At 43.2% G+C, this 16,807-nt stretch overlaps 1 protein-coding gene across 1 annotated transcript in view; it reads left to right on the top strand.

The window, feature by feature from the left end:
• Positions 1-424: 424 nt before the first annotated feature.
• TMEM67 (transmembrane protein 67) overlaps positions 425-16,807 on the top strand; it is a 28,912-nt gene continuing 12,529 nt past the window's right edge. Inside the window, exons 1-15 of the mRNA XM_054385378.1 lie at positions 425-496; positions 1,483-1,576; positions 2,767-2,866; positions 3,305-3,374; positions 3,466-3,540; positions 4,298-4,360; positions 7,363-7,517; positions 7,639-7,747; positions 8,249-8,335; positions 10,816-10,881; positions 12,116-12,272; positions 13,252-13,375; positions 15,132-15,237; positions 16,099-16,149; positions 16,247-16,345. Coding sequence (XP_054241353.1) covers positions 440-496; positions 1,483-1,576; positions 2,767-2,866; positions 3,305-3,374; positions 3,466-3,540; positions 4,298-4,360; positions 7,363-7,517; positions 7,639-7,747; positions 8,249-8,335; positions 10,816-10,881; positions 12,116-12,272; positions 13,252-13,375; positions 15,132-15,237; positions 16,099-16,149; positions 16,247-16,345 — 1,413 coding nt within the window. The 5' untranslated portion in view covers positions 425-439. The remainder of the gene's footprint in view (positions 497-1,482; positions 1,577-2,766; positions 2,867-3,304; positions 3,375-3,465; positions 3,541-4,297; positions 4,361-7,362; positions 7,518-7,638; positions 7,748-8,248; positions 8,336-10,815; positions 10,882-12,115; positions 12,273-13,251; positions 13,376-15,131; positions 15,238-16,098; positions 16,150-16,246; positions 16,346-16,807) is intronic.

Below are 16,807 nucleotides of genomic sequence, written 5' to 3'. Positions count from 1 at the left end.
GATGTGGCCCTGGGCAGTAGGGGCTGACTACAGGGGCTTTGGACAAGATGCCCTTTGAGGGTTCCTTCTAATGCTGGTGTTACAGAGAGGATGGGCTAAGAATGCAAGATTTAGAGGGAGAGATTGTATCTGCTATTGGAGCAACTGGTAGAGTTTAGTTTTAAAAAAAAAAACTACAAACCCACAATTTCTGTGTTCTTGTTCAGCTGTAGTACATCAGTCAGTCTAGTAACATTTTCCTAAAATCTCTTTGCACAAGCTGTAACACCAACATGCACATCTCAGTCAGGTGCTGTATTTGTCTCTCCTAATCTATATTGACCACACCAGAACAATAGGAATTGTTCTTAGTATTCTGTGGAAAAAAACTCAGCTTTATATAGATTAAAAATGCATTTTTTTTCCAGGTAGTTCCTGTGTATGTCAGCCAGGATACAGGATGGTTTCTAGCAATGGTGGCTCCTCCATCATTTGTGAAAAATGCCCAGAAAATATGGTAGGTATTGAACTTTCCATCCTTTGCCATAATAAATGTTGGGGCTATTAATTATTTTAAAAAATTTCCTCCTCACTGCAAATTGTTTTTTTCATTAATTTTTTTTTTTTTTTTTTTGGTATTTGGGTCATATTCACAGCATTGAACCAGAGGCACCACCAGGCTTAACCAGCTTATTCCCACTGTAGTAAACAGAGAAATAATTGGGTTTTTTCAGCAAAAGCATATTTTCAGGGTGAAAGCCTTCCTGAATAGTTCTTTCTCTCCAATAGAGAGGAGCTCTTAAGAGACCAATTTAATTGAGTAAGTTAGGTGTTCAGTAGTTAATGTAGACAATTTTCCTCCTTCCATCTTCTTGCTGCATTATACCGAAACACTGACAAATATCCTTTGATGTTTTGACCATTCTGCTGTTTCTTTCTGTTCACTGTAATGGTGCCCTTTATCTTTGATCCTCTGGCAAGGCTTATGCAGGATAATATGATGATAGTGAAGAAGGGAATAGAGGATGAGCAGTTAGCTTCATTTTCCTCCTGGATTTCGATCTGTAGTGCAGCTACTTCATAGTGCAGAGTCAGTGTGGATGTGAACTGTTTAGAAAGGTGCAGAATCCCACACAGTTATATAAGTTGGTTCACTTCAAACCCCTCCATTTCTATTTTTTCTGTATCTTTGTATGAAAATATATCTACTTATGCATTGTTATGTTTACTGATTAATTTTTGCCACTGTAGATCTTTTATATCTTTTGTTAAATCTTTCACTTTTAATCAACTCTTAACCTTCACCAAAGGATGTTAACTGATGGGTTCAGAAACTTGTTTTAGTCTGTGCCTGCACAGGAATTATTTTGTCAGACTTCAACCTGTTTTCAAGCTCCATGAATGTTATTGATGTTATTATACCAGAAACATCTGGATCAAGCTTTCTTCACAGATATTGGATGATATATTTGAAAATTCTAATAGCTTTGCATTTTGTTTTAGAGTGGAGTTACTCAGGATGGGTGGAATTGTATTATCTGCCCTAAAGGCCTAACTTCAGAAGGAAAATGTAAATGCCTCAATAATGAAATATTAGGTAAGAAATATATGCAAGCTATGAGATATTAGTGCTTGGTTTAGCTACTTCATTTTCTTAAGACATGTTTTTCTATTAAATGAGAAAGGAAATTGAGCATATGTTTTAGTCTTCATCAAAAAGAGACCATCACCTTCATCTTGGCACCCACCCCTCAGATATTGATAGACATGGATAAGATCCCATCCAGCCTTCTCAAGACTGAACAACCCCAGGTCCCTCAGTCTTTCTTCACAGCAGGGATGTTCAAGTCCCCCAGCCATCCTTGTAGCTCTCTAATGAACTCTCTCCAGCAGGTCTCTGTCTCTCTTGAACTGGGGAGCCCAGAACTGGACACAATATTCCAGGTGTGTTCTCAACAGGGCAGAGCAGAGGAGCAGGAGCACCTCCCTAGCCCCACTCGCCACAATTTTCTTGATAAATCCCAGGATCCCATTGGCTCTCTTGGCCACAAGGGCACATTGCTGTCCCATGCAGAACTTGCTGTCCACCAGCACTCCAAGGTCTTTCTCCATGGAGCTGCTTTCCAACAGGACAGCCCCTAGTCTGTGCTCATGCCTGGTGGTGTTCCTCCCCAGATGCAGGACTCTGTACTTGTCCTTATTGAACTTCATGAATTAGGATTCTAATTATTTTGCTTCTCTTTTTATCTTTTTGTTTTTAATGATGAGACTTGCAATCTCATGCCAAATTATTTACTTGCTGGAAGATGCAGTTTCAAAACTTTGAATCAGTGTCATTTTCATGGATTGTTTTGGGACAAATTAAAAATTCCAGCAGTTTGTAAACTTGAGGTTTTCATTTTAGCTTTTCATTAAAGTCTTGCTTTGAAATTTGGTTCAGAATAAATAAGAAAAGAACAGCAAAACTGAGCATTAAATATTGCATTTCACATTAACAGTAAATTGCATGTACATGGCTATAAGCACTAGTTGGAGGTGTCCCTGCTGAGTGCAGGGAGGTTGAACAAGATGCCCTTTGAGGGTCCCTTCCAACCCCATGCAATCTGTGAATCTCTACATCCATCTGGATGTTATTTGCATATTTACGCCCTTGATTGTTTTGAAAATCAAAATCTTTGCATTTATTTTAGATCTGCACTGACACTTTTGTTTTCTCACACTTCTCTTAACCTGTGTGCCATACTGGGCAGCATGCAATTTTATCACAGTGGTTTTTCTTTTCCTTAGTGGAGAGAAGTATTGATGGCATTTTGCTTAATGAAGCATTGTGCATACATTGTAATGGAAGTGAGCACTCCTTGTCTGCTTCAGATGCCTCAGGAAATAGGTGAGTGTTCTTTACCTTCAGTGATGACAAAAGTGAATGTGTCCTGTTGGGTTTTAACAGAGGAGGACTCTGTATCTTTAGAGTGACAGTTTTAAAAGCAGTGAAGTGGAAATCCTCAGCCCCATATCAAGCTCAATGTTTTGTGTCCACTGAAATCCTTCTGTGACCAGGGACTTGATTTGTTTGTTTGTTTTGCTTTGATAAGACTAAAGAGTGAGCTTTGGAATGTAGGCAGAAGGAGAATTTGGATTAACTATTTAATTTCTTGTCTACTTCACTGACAGTAGAACCAAATCAGTAACATCTTTTGGATTTCAGTTCAAACTAGTGAAGATGATGACAGTGTTCTCAGGCCTACTCCTTAATCAGCTTTCACTAAATACTGATTCTCATCATTCACTACATATTAAGTGCAGTCTTCATGTTTGTGATCCACAGGTGTGTAAGATGTGAACAAACTTTCATCAATGTAAGCAAGTCTTGTGACTGCAGCAGCCCAAACATTTTAGTAAGTAAATATTGAAACTCAGAAAAAGAAAAGTTATGCTGCTAAGTGTTTACATTTCCTTTTTTTTCCCCTGTGTGTTTGTTTGTTTCAGACTGGGGGATTATGTTTCAGTGCTGGTGAAAGTTTACCCCTAAAAGGAGTTGCAACTGTTCATTTTGGACAGCTAGTAAGTGCTTTTAGTGTCAAGTATTGTCATTATTTACTTTTAGTAAGTGTTTGAATTTCCTTTCCTGAAAAACAAAGGTGGTGGCTTGTTGTCTGATCACAGTGACTGCAAGATGGAGTGTAGACATGGAGACCAGGCAAGCATTGTTCTCATGGAATATGCAGAAGAAATGTCATGCCCTGTGGGAAACTGAAATAGGGAAGTAATTTAGTATCCATACAAGTAGTATGTGGTCTATATTGAGTCCAGTTCTGGTGTCCCCAGCAGAAGAAGGACACAGAGCTGTTGGAGTGAGTCCAGAGGAGGCTACAAAGATGATCCAAGGGCTGGAGGAGCTCTGCTGTGAGGACAGGCTGAGGGAGCTGGGGGTGTTCAGCCTGGAGAAGAGAAGACTCCAAGAGGACCTTAGAGCTGCCTTCCAATAGCTGAAGGGATCATCCAGGAAGGCTGCAGAGGGATTTTCCTGAGGGTGTCTAGAGACAGGCCAAGGGGGAGTGGTTTGAAGCTGGGGGAGAACAGGGTTAGACTGGATCTTAGGAAAAAGTTCTTCAGTATGAGAGTGGTGAGACTCTGGAATAGGTTGCCCAGAGTGGCTGTGGGTGCATTATTATTGTATTTTGAACTGAAACATTTAGAGAGGACAGGAAGCTATTAGAAAAAAATAAGTAGTACCTTTTAGCTGACAGAGTTTTCCAGAGTGTTGGGTTGTGGATAAATTATATGGAACAAAGAGAGTGAAGCATTTCTTTATTTACAGGGTTTAACACTGACCTCAGCCTGGTTCCTGCAAAACCTGCAGTCCTCAGCCTCTGCCTGTTGGGTGAGTTTCATTAGTGCCTGCAGTCTGCTATTCTTTTAGAGGTGATGCTCTGTCTAAAAGCCTGGCACTTTAATTGTTGGAAGTGAGCTTGCTTGCTTTTAAAGAATCGAATTTTGAGATGACAGTAGCTAGGAAAGAAAGAAAGATACAGGAATTTTAAAAAGAGTTGATGTTAGTGCAAATCTCCAGCGTTAGAATCTTCACAAGATGAATGGTGTTAGAGAAAGCTCCTGCAGTAGTCAGTTGGTATGTGAACTGTTCATGAGTATATCTAGTAAGGAATAACTCAGAAAATCAACTTTTCCCATAGTCAGTATTCATTGGCAGCTGGTCTTTGCCCTTTGTCTTTCAGTTACTCATTTTGTTTTGGCAGGGAGAAGGGTAACCTCAGAACCATCCTTTTTTGCTTTGTTTTACTAATGCAAATGTTATTTACCACTTTGTTGCTCTGGGTGGCAGTAACCAACCACATGTGGAAGAGTGTCTGCCACAACAGGATCATGCTCTGCCTCTTTTTTACCAACTCTGTTATGACACATCCTCATTTCCCTTCCATATTCCTCTTCTCAAAATCAGATTTTAACTTCTTAAGCCCTATTTTTTTCTCCCAATCTGTCACAACTCAAAGGGCTACCTGGCCTAGAGGTGTGTAAAGAACTTAACAGTGGATTTTCAGGTAATACACAAGCACACAAAGTCTTTATTTCCTACCTCTCTCTGTCAGAAACTACTACAAATTGCTGTTAGTAAAATGAGTATATTTATGATTAATAAAGAAAATATCTTTGTATTCCAATGATAGTAGAAACCAATAGTATCAGCAAGCATATACTGCAATGCTACAAGCTACTACAACATTATCACTAGTAAAGCAACAGGTGTAGAATCATAGAATCACAGAATTGTCAGGGTTGGAAGGGACCTCAAGGCTCATCCAGTTCCAACCCCCCTGCCATGGGCAGGGACACCTCACACTACAGCAGGTTGCTCACAGCCACATCCAGCCTGGCTGCAAAAACCTCCAGGCATGAGGCTTCCACCACCTCCCTGGGCAACCTGTGCCAGTGTCTCACCACCCTCCTGGGGAAGAATTTCTTCCTAACATCCAATCTGAATCTCCCCATTTCTAGTTTTGTTCAATTCCCCTCCCCCAGTCCTATCACTCCCTGACACCCTCAAAAGTCCCTCCACAGCTTTCTTGGAGCCCCCTTCAGATACTGGTAGGCCACAAGAAGGTCTCCTCAGAGCCTTCTCTTCTCCAGACTGAACAACCCCAACTCTCTCAGTTTGTCTCCATAGCAGAGCAGCTTCAGCCCTCTGCTCATCCTCATGGCCCTTCTCTGGACACCTTCCAGCACCTCCAAATCCTTGTAATAGATGCTCCAGAACTGGACACAGAGCTCCAGGTGGGATCTCACCAGAGCAGAGTAGAGGGAGAGAATCACTTCCCTCGACCTGCTGGCCACATTGCTCTTGGTGCTGCCCAGGATGTGATTTGCTTTCTGGCCTGCAAGTGCAGGCAACACTTGCAGCAACTGCTGGCTCATGCTGAGCTTCTCATCCCCCAATACCCTCAAATGCTTTTCTTCAGGGCTGCTCTCAAGCCAGTTCTTGCCCAGCCCATATCAGTGCTTGGGATTTTCCGGACCCAGATGCAGGACCTTGCATTTGGTCTTCTTGAACACCAGTACCAGGGCTCACCAGTAGTGGGGCCTCAAAATCAACTGTTGTTGAAGTCTCACTTTGAAGATAATCCATGCCAGGGAGTCTGGAGGCAGGTAGGTGTTCCCAGCCATGCTCTGATGTGCCTAGGAGAGCTCATAGAAAAGTTTGTGCTGAAGCAGGTTTCTCTGTGTGTGTGTGAGAGAGGGAAACAGTCAGGGACATTAGGTGGCATGGGGCAGCACCACCTGGAGTAGCCAATATCTATCCTGCTTTATATTCTCTCAGAGCAGTTTTTATATTAACAGACTGTTTTCCTGCTCTTTCAGCTAGAACATCCAAGAGCAGTTGCCAATTCTTACTTTCTTAGAATGCATTCCCTCTTTTCCTGGCTATTTTTCACCTTTCCAGATAATTAGCTGGTGTTACACTTCTTGGATTTGTGCATATTGATGCTGTCTCAGGATGTCTCTGGTGTTTATCTTCTGCAGTTCTTGAGGATGGTTTTGATTGCCAGGCCCAGCTGCCATCTAGCTGGTCCTAGGCTGGCAGGCATTCAGCAGACTTAGTTTCAGTATTTTCCCAGGTCACCTTTGTAGCTGCTCCCATCAGCATCTCATGCACACAGCTCTGAGATGTATTCTCCTGCTTATCCCATTCTGTTTTTACAAACTGAGACTATCCTCATCACTTCAGTAAGTTTATCCTGTCTGTCTATCTCAGCCTGCTCAGCTCTTCAGAGGTGCTGCTCTGAATGTGATGTGCAGCTGCTGATCTCACCCACACCAAGGTGCTAGATGGTGACAGCTTAATCCTGGTGCAGTGATCACTGCACTCAGGTGCCAGGCATCACTTCTGCCTATCCTGCAGCAGTGGTTTGTTTACCAAAATTAAACAGTGGTATCAATACAACCTGGTTTAGGAACAACAGGATAGAAAAAATACTAAAAATGCTAAAAAGAAGATCTTTATGCTACGTGCAACTACACTTGATAGTCGTAGATCTCTGATGGAGTCACCTTTGTCCTACAGCCTGAGTGGTGTTAAACATTTTGATTCTTACTTTGTTTTCTAAATGCAGATGTTGGGATTTCTCTTGCTTCATACCATTTAGCTGATGAAACTAAAATGAACTGGAAAAGTGAGAGCACTGATTTCACACTGCCAGAATATGGAACCAGAATAACTAGGAGAAGAATTTAGAAGTTGACCAAATGAAATTACTTTAAAGTTAAAATGGGAGATTAGGAATGGCTTATTAGAGATTAATTTTATGCCTGCCTTATCAAAAGGAGGGGCGAATAAATACTCTTGTGTGTTCTTGTGTTTCTCCATTGCAGTCTCACTCTAATCTGACAGCATGCCAAGCTCTTGGAAATATGTGTGTGATGAATATGAACTCACTGAGTCCTTCAAGTGCTGATGCCTGTGGTTTGTTTCAGTATATTTATGTCAACACAGCAAGGTTAGGCGTTGTTCATTCAGTAGCCTTCTGGTAAGTTGCCTTTTCCATAGCTTTCAGACTGTGATAGGGTTTTTTTATGGTAGTTGTTATTCTGAATGTTGTTTGATGTGACACACTGTTCCTTTAGAGAAAACATTGTCATTGTTTTCAGGAGGCACAACCTGCCATGGTTATATTATGGTGATCTACCAGGATTAGCATCCCAAGTGCTTGAGGCAAATCATTTCCCTGCAGTCTTCAGTTTTAAAGGAACAGAAAAGGTAGGTGTTGGGTAGTAGACATAGTCATAGAATGGTTTGGGTTGGAAGGGACCTTCAAGATCATCCAGTTCCAACCTCCTGCCATGGGCAGGGACACCTTCCACTAGAACAGGTTCCTCGGAGCTTCATCCCACCTGGCCTTGAACACCTCCAGGGAGGGGGCATCCATGATCTTCCTTTAGGCAACATGTTCCAGTGTCTCTCCACCTTTACTGTAAAGAATTTTTTCCTAACATGCAGTCTAAATCTTCCCTCCTCAAGCTTCAATCCATCCCCTCTTATTCTATCATTACAAGCCCATGTTTAAAGTCCCTTCCTGGCTTTCATCTAGACCTGAGATACTGTTTCACTGGGACCAGCAAGGACCTTCAGGGAAGCAGACATTAGGAAGGGGCTGTCATCACACGAAGCAGTTTTGGTTTGTTACAGATGTGGCTCTCCTAAAGATAATGTCCACTTTATGGCAGTTTCATGGTTTCTTTCTCTTATTTTCATCATCAGGATGTAAAGCTGCAATTTATTGCAGCCTCGTTTGATGCAGCAGGAAACTTCCTTAAATGGCAAAGTCTGGAAGGAGGCATCTTACAGGTAGGTTTGATTTCCATTATCCTTTGTCAATACCATAACATTCTGATTGCCTTTAGCCAAATTAAGACAAAAGGCAGGAGATTACTACACTAGGGACAGTTCATAAGATACCTGAAGAGCTAGATTAGGGCAATCAGCCCTTGATTCTTCCTCACTATTTCAAATCTCTAATTTTATCATCTCTGCAGAATCAAAAGTATTAATTCAACATTGCCTTAGTCCATCAGACTAAAATAAATTCAGAGTATTGGAAATCTCTGAAAATCAGTTCTAATTATTTAGAAACAACAATGGCCAACAGCCAGCTGAGTATGTGCCCAGGTGGCCAACAAGGTCGACAGCATCCTGGCTTGTATCAGCAGTAGTGTGGCCAGCAGGACCTGGGCAGGGATTGTCCCCCTGTACTCAACACTGGTGAGGCCACACCGGCTTCAGTTTTGGGCCCCTCACTGCAAGAAAGACATTGAGGGGCTGGAGTGCATCCAGAGAAGGGTAATGAAGCCACAAATTGTGTGAGGAATGGCTGAGGGAACTGGGGTTGTTTAGCCTGGAGAAAAGGAGGCTCAGAGGAGACCTTCTCACTTTCTACAACTAAACTGAAAGCAGGTTGTAGTGAGATGAGTGTTGATCTCTTCTCTCAAGTACCAAGTGTTAGGACGAGAGGAAATAGCATCAGGATGTACCAGGGGAGGTTCAAATTGGATATTAGGAAAAAATTCTTCACCAAGACAGTTGTAAGGCACTGGAACAGGCTGGTCAGGGAAGTAATTGAGTCACCATCTCTGGTGACTATTTAGAATCACAGAATATTAGGGATTGGGAGTGACCTTCAGAGATCGTCCAGTCCACCCACCCTGTCAGAGCAGGATCACCCAGGGCAGGTCACACAGGAACACATCCAGGTGAGTTTTGAATGTCTCCAGAGAAGGAGACTCCACAACCTCTCTGGGCAGCCTGCTCCAGGGTTCTGTCACCCTCACAGTGAAAAAGTTTTCCCTTCTGTTCCCATGGAACCTCCTCTGCTCCAGCTTGCCCCCATGGCCTCTTGTCCTGTCACTGGACATCAGTAACAGCAGAAATTGGCAGCTGCAAAGCATTACAGAATAGAATTTGTTTAGCAGTCCAGTGGTGATCTGGGCTCTCAGCAACTCCCTAGGCAGGCAACAATAGGAACACTGGCAAGAACAATTGGGAATTGTTTGTCCCTTGTTCTGTGTTCTTCATGTCACTCTTGGAGCATGTCACTTCAAATGCTCCAGTATCTATAGAGAAGCAGCTTTAGATAGTGACTGCTGTTTCTTTGGTTATTATCTCAGGATGAGCTGTCTCATTTCAAGGAAAACTAGAGTCTGGGATAGCAGGTGACTAAGGCAATTACTCTGCATAGGAAACTATATATTCTGACACAGATTTTAGGATTTACTGGGACATGTTGATTCCCTAAATGCAGAGCTTTTGGTAGCTCTCAGGACTCAATGGGAGAGGAACAGCTCTTCCATTCAAAGCATCTTTTCATGTAATCACAGAATGTTAGGGATTGGAAAGGACTTCTAGGGGGTCCCACACCCCCCTGCCAAAGCAGGATCACCTAGAGTGGGCTGCACAGGAGCACATCCAGGTGGATTTTGAAAGTCTCCAGGGAAGGAGACTCCACAGCCTCTCTGGGCAGCCTCCTGCTTCAGGGCTCTATCACCCTCACAGTTGAAGATTTCTTCCTTATGTTCACATGGAACCTCCTCTGCTCCAGCTTGCAGCCATTGCCCCTTGTCCTGTCACTGGGTACCACCAAAAAGGAACCATCAGCTTCATCCTGACACCCATCCCTCAGATATTGATAGACATTGATCAGATCCCCTCTCAGCCCTCTCAAGACCACAAACAGCCCCAGGGCTCTCAGTCTCTCTTCACAGGGGAGATGTTCAAGTCCCTGTGTTGGAATCTCTCCAGCAGATCCAGGGAGCCCAGAACTGGACATAGTATTCCAGGTGTAGCCTCACCAGGGCATGCATGATGATATTACAGTGCTGAAGCCACCTCAATGCGTAATTGTAGCAACTCCCAGAATTCCAGCTGTACACTAATGGAATTGTGGTGGCAAGAGACAGGACTAGAGGAAATAGTTCCAAGCTGCGTCAGGGGAGGTTCAGATTGGCTCTTAGGAAATATTCCTTCACTGAAAAGACTCTCAAATATTGGAATGGTCTGCCCAGGGCAGTGCTGGAGTCACCATCCCTGGAGGTGTTTAAGCAGCCTGGGGACCTGGTGCTTAGGGACATGGTTTAGTGTTAACCATTTAGTGCTTGGACTGGATGATCTTGGAAGTCTCTTCCAACCAGATACATTCTGTGATATTAGTACAAGAAATAATTGTGTTACCTCTTCTTAAAAAACAGAAATGTGAACAGCACATAAGCTGGAAATATTTCATGTGAGAAACTGATACCTTTGAATTAACCTCATTATATTTATGTTTTGTTCAGCTTTGTCCTGATACCCAAACTAAATTGGATGCAGCTTATGCATTTGGAACAACTTACCAGCAAAGTGTAAGTAAGAGATAAAATGTTCTTCTGAGTGTTGAATTAAGGTGGGGTCTAAGTCATCTAATAATTCACAACACACTGAAGGACCTCTGGAGTTTAACCATGAGCTGCAGCATGATCCTTCTTTCTTGTCATACTCTTGCTTATTTTACTTTTTTAATTATTATTATTGAGTGAAATAAATACGAGGGAGGGAGTAATTTGTTTAACTTTTTTATTGAGTGAAATAAATATGGGGGGGTCATTTGTTTAATTTTTTAATTATTATTGAGTGAAATAAATATGGTGTGGGGGGGTTAATTTGTTTAACTATGCAAGAAAAAATTGGTTATTACATAGGCTAACCAAGATAAATGGAACTGGCATCCCAATCAGTGAGGTTGCTGCCTCATCAGTGGAAGAACACAATGCTTGAATTCCAACAGTCATATGTAGCTTCACAGACTGCATCAGGTTGGAAGGGAGCCTCGAAGGGCATCTTGTCCAACCCCCCTGCACTCAACAGGGACACCTCCAACTACAGCAGGCTGCCCAGGGCCACATCCAGTCTGAGCTTGAATGTCTCCAGGCATGGGGCCTCAACCACCTCCCTGGGCAGCCTGTTCCAGTATTTCACCACTCTCACTGTGCAGAACTTCCTCCTGATGTTCAACCTAAATCTGCTCTGCTCTAGTTTCAAACCATTGCTGCAAGCCCTTCTAAACAGTCCCTCCCCATTTCTCTGAAATGTGTTAGGATATTTTTCCCTCATCTGTTCAAAACCATTAGCAGAGCTTCATTCTCCACATTAATCATTCATTTCCAAGAGGTTTGTATAAAATCATTAGTGCTTTCTAATTGCTTGCAAAGGGCTGCAATGACTTGTCTTTTGGGAAAAAGTGGGACAGATTCCACAATAATCTTACAGGGGAATCATAGAATGGTTCAGGCCAGAAGGGACCTCCACAGGTCATCTAGTCTGACCTCCCTGCAGTCAGCAGGGACATCCTCCACTAGATCAGGTTGCCCAGAGCCCTGTCCAGCTTCACCTTGAATATCTCCAGGGATGGGGCCCCAACCACCTCCCTGGGCAACCTGTTCCAGTGTTCCACCACCCTCATAGCAAAGAACTTGTTCCTAACATCCAATCTACATCTGCTCTTGTGGTAGTTTTAGGCTGTACCTTTAAAATTTTCCACACCTTGATAAAATCATTGAAGGCTAAAGCAATCTTTTTCTTTTAACGTTTTTTTTTCAGTGCAAAATTTCACTTTCCAAGATTTTACTGGATTTTCCTAATCCAATCTTTTATGACCTGTTCCTTGAATATAATGGTGATAATGGACAGCAATATCTCTGGCCTGTGCCAGTTTTAAACTTGAATCTTCAGTACAGTGAAATGTTTGTTAATCAAGGTAAGACTGTTTTGTAGTAACAGCCCTGGGAATTTGAATAATCTTAATAACTTCACAGAGAAGGAATTTGTTTTACTTGCTGTTACTGAATTGTTTTAAAGATAGCACAACACAACAGAACTGATTCTGCTTTAAGAGTTTAATACTTGGTGGGCAAGTTGTGATAGTGTTAAGTGCAACCTTTGGTCATATACACCAGCCCAACCCATAATATCCCTTCCAGGCTAAGCCTTTCTCTGATTCTATGATGCACAAATAAAGTCAACTGATGTCCTTCTGTATTTGTTTCAGTTGGACATAAATAGAATCACAGAGTGGTTTAGGTTGGAGGGGACCTCACAAATCATCTACCCCAACCTCGCCTGCCATGGGCAGAGACACCTCTCAACTAGACTTGGCTGCTCAAAGTCTCATCCAACCTGGCCTTGAACACCCCTAGGGAGGAGGCAGCCACAACCTATAGGCAGCCTATTCCAGAGTCTCACGACCCTCATACTGAAGAACTTCTTCCTAAGCTCCAGTCTTACCCTGCTCTCCCTCAGCTTCAAACCATTCCCCCTTGGCCTGTCTCTAGACACCCTTAGGAAAAGTCTCTCTGCAGCCTTCACATATTGGAAGGAAGACCTAAGGTCCCCCTGGAGTCTTTTCTCCAGGCTGAACAATCCCATCTTCCTCAGCCTATCCTCATAGCAGAGGTGCTCCAGCCCTTGGATCATCTTTGTGACCCTCCTCTGGACCTGCTCCACGAGCTCTGCGTCCTTCTCAGGCTGAGGACACCAGAACTGGAGGCAGCACTGGAGGAGAGGGTCTCACAAGAGCAGAGTAAAGGGTAATAAAAGAATAAAGAGTAAACAATTTGATATCCTGCATACAGTTCCGTGTACTGTACAGCTATGTGGATCTTTTCTAGGAGATTTCATTCTTTTTGTGTGCTGATTTAGCTTCTGAAGTGTTATGTGACTGTCCTGTCTTTTCCAAGGCAGTAACATGAACAACTGGCTTTTGACTCGTCGATTTTTCTTGGTGGATGCTCTGAGTGGAAAAGAGAACAGCTTGGGAAAGCTACCAAGAGTAATTCGGATTGCTAGCAAAATAACCATAAGGTGATTCATGCCATATCATACAGAGTCCATAGAAAATAAAACCAATCCTGTGCAGCTGGCATTTGATTGTCTTGAAAAGACATTTAAGGTTTTATGTTGCTTCTAGTAAGTCCTGGTGCTGATTTTTCCATATCATCGTTGGAAATAGCAAAAGTTTCCCTAGGTTGTTCATATGAGTGAGGAAGAAAACATGTCTCTGACCTCTGAGGGTGAAAATTACTGTAATTTCTTTCCAGAGATGATGGATCAGACTATGTATGCGTGATGCAAGTTAGCAGGCATTCAGTCACTTCTCAGCAGGAGTCATCTGGCATGACCTAAAAACTCCTCTCTTAATTCTTTGATAGAATGGCTTAGGTTGGAAGGGACCTCACAAATCACCTACTCCAACCTCCCAGGGGCAGGGACACCTCTCAACTAGACTCAGCTGCTCAAGGCCTCATCCAACCTGGCCTTGAACACCCCCAGGGAGGAGGCAGCCACAACCTCCCTGGGCAACCTATTCCAGAGTCTCACCACCCTCATACTGAAGAACTTCTTCCTAAGATTCAGTCTAACCCTGCTCTCCCTCAGCTTCAAACCATTCCCCCTTGGCCTGTCTCTAGACACTCCTAGCAAAAGTCTCTCTGCAGCCTTCCTGTAAGATCCCTTCAGGTACTGGAAGGCAGCTCTATGGTCCCCCTGGAGTTTTCTCTTCTCCATGCTAAACATCCCCAGCTCCCTCAGTCTATCCTCATAGCAGAGGTGCTGCAGCCCTTGGATCATCCTTGTGGCCTCTGGACTCAATCCAGCATCTCTATGTGCTTCTTATGATGGGGACAGCAAAACTGGATGCTGTATTTGAGGTTGGGTCTTCTTTTTTATGTTGCTGACTACACCAGGATGCTATTTCTCATTCCATATTTTGGTTTGCAGTATTATACAATCTATTGCCTATTCTGCTGGACAATCCAGAGCAGGCTTGTAGTCAGCTAACTGAAATTGTGAGAGTCCCTGTTGGGGTTGTTGCTGGTGTTAATCTCAGCTGGAAGTGCTGAAGGAAAAGGGAGATCTCAAGTTTTAGACAGTCATCTCAAAGGGAGATATTACAGAAAAAAAAAAAAAAAGAGGAAAAAAGGTTCTTCCAAATCATATTCCAGCTCTCAGAACTCCCTCCCATCCCCCTTTCAACGAAGAATAATGCCAGAAATTTCAAAAACACATAGAAAAGGATATTCTGTAGTGTTTTGAGAAAAGTTACCTTGGGAACTGCCTTCAGTTGCAGCTGGAGCCTCCTTCTTTGGAGACTTTCAAAACCCATCTGGATGCGTTCCTGTGCAGCCTGCCCTAGGTCATCCTGTTTTAGCAGTAGGGTTGGATTCAGTGACCCCCAGAGGCCCCTTCTACCCACTAGCATTCTGTGATTCTGTGGTGAACCACTGGAACTGGGTCCCAGGCTGGCTGGGGCACCCCAGTCCTCAGAGATGTCCAAAATAAGACTGGGCAAGTCATAAACAATCTGAACGCCTGGATGCGTTCCTGGGTGGCCTGCCCTAGGTGATCCTGTTTTGGCAGCGGGGTTGGACTCAATGATTCCCAGAGGCCCTTCCACCCCCTAACATTCTGTGACTCTATGATTGAGGTATTTTCTTACAAATAAAGAACCCTTCCCAGCATCTTTCTGTATTTGTGTGCATGCTTTTAGTAGACTTGCAATGAAGACTTTCCAAGTGATTCCTCCATTTTCTGCATTAAAATACTGTTTGTATTCCTGCAGCATTCGTCTGGTACCCCAGAGTAAGAGGGGAGCCATCTACCCTCCTCTGGTTACTGTTGCTTACACAGATGTGCTTGTCCAGAACCCTGAAACCCAGAGTGTAAAGGTGAGATCTTGGTGCTGTCTTCACTGAGCTGATTTGTTAATCGTGCTCTCAGTTTTTGGGTGAACATTTTTTTGGGAGGTTATAAAAATCATTATCATTTCTAGTCCTGTGCAGTGTCAAGCTGCAAGTCCTCACTAAAACTGAGAGCTTTTAAATGAGGGTGGTGAGACACTGGCACAGGTTGCCCAGGGAGCTGGTAGAAGCCTCATCCCTGGAGGTTTTTGCAGCCAGGCTGGATGTGGCTGTGAGCAACCTGCTGTAGTGTGAGGTGTCCCTGGCCATGGCAGGGGGGTTGGAACTGGCTGATCCTTGAGGTCCCTTCCAACCTTAAAAATTCTATGATTCTATAATAATGAACAATTGAAAAATCAATTAAAAATAATTTCAAACCATTGCCCCTGGTCCTATCACTCCAGGCCTTTGCAAACAGTCCCTGGGCAGCCTTGCTGTAGGCCTCCTCCAGGTACTGGAAGGTGAGGGATGGAGGGGTAGGTTTGGGGTGATTTTGTCCTTTTTTTTTTTTTATTTAAACTGAATTCAAATTACTATTCATTATCATACTTGTGTTAAGTTTAGCCTTGCAGTGACAAAGTGAGGCTAGTGACAAAGGTTGAGGCTAGAATGTTATAAAAACATGACATTTTCTCTTCCTTGTACAAATCTTTCTGACCAAAGCCAAAACATGTCTTAGGTTAGACAGACATTTAAGCTAGAGGAAGCAATTTTGCTGCTGCATGGCAATTTGTGTTTCCTTCAAGCTTCAAAAAGGAGATAGAAATTGTTGTACTTCTTGTAGTCCTAGCTGGGAATTCCCATTTCAGGATTTCTGTGCATTTATACTTTTTATATCTTGACATTCAGGTTTCCTTCTCAGTCAGTTATGAGATGAACCAGTCAGAGGCTCAGACTGATGTAAGTTTTATTTCCCTTCAGTTGGCTGATGGAATGATTTACTTCTGTTTTGTGTGGGTTTCTAAAATAGCTGGAAGTGATTTTTCTTTCTCTTCAGATTGCCCTGGGTGTGTTGGGTGGTCTGGCAGTGTTGTGGTCCCTCCTCAAGACTACAGGCTGGAAGAGGCGTACAGGAAGCTCTGTAATTGACTTGCAGGTATAAGCAGCTGGCAACCTCACAAGGGACACATCCTCCTCCCTTTAAGGAGACCTTTGCTATTATTTTGTTTCCTAAGGTAACTCACATGATTTCTAGCCTAGCTGCACAGAACAGTGACCTGGAGCTAGGTTCACTTGAGGGAGTAGGGTTTTTGCTTTTTTTTGTTTGATTCTGATCTTGTCATTTAAGGAAATCTGCTAAAAAATAAAAGTATTTATTAATTCATAGATTCATAGAATGGTTTGGGTTGGAAGGACCTTAACAATCATCTAGTTCCAACCCCCCTGCCATGGGCAGGGACACCTCCCACTAGCCCAGGTTGCTCAAGGCCTCATCCAACCTGGCCTTGAACACTTCCAGGGAGAGACATCCAGAACCTCCCTGGGCAACCTGTTCCAGTGTCTCCCCACCCTCACTGTCAAGAATTTCTTCCTATTCTCCAGTCTAAATCTGCCTTCC

Source organism: Indicator indicator, chromosome 12, assembly GCF_027791375.1.
Source record: "Indicator indicator isolate 239-I01 chromosome 12, UM_Iind_1.1, whole genome shotgun sequence".
Taxonomy (NCBI): Eukaryota; Metazoa; Chordata; class Aves; order Piciformes; family Indicatoridae; genus Indicator; species Indicator indicator.
This window is presented reverse-complemented; position numbering and strand designations above follow the sequence as displayed.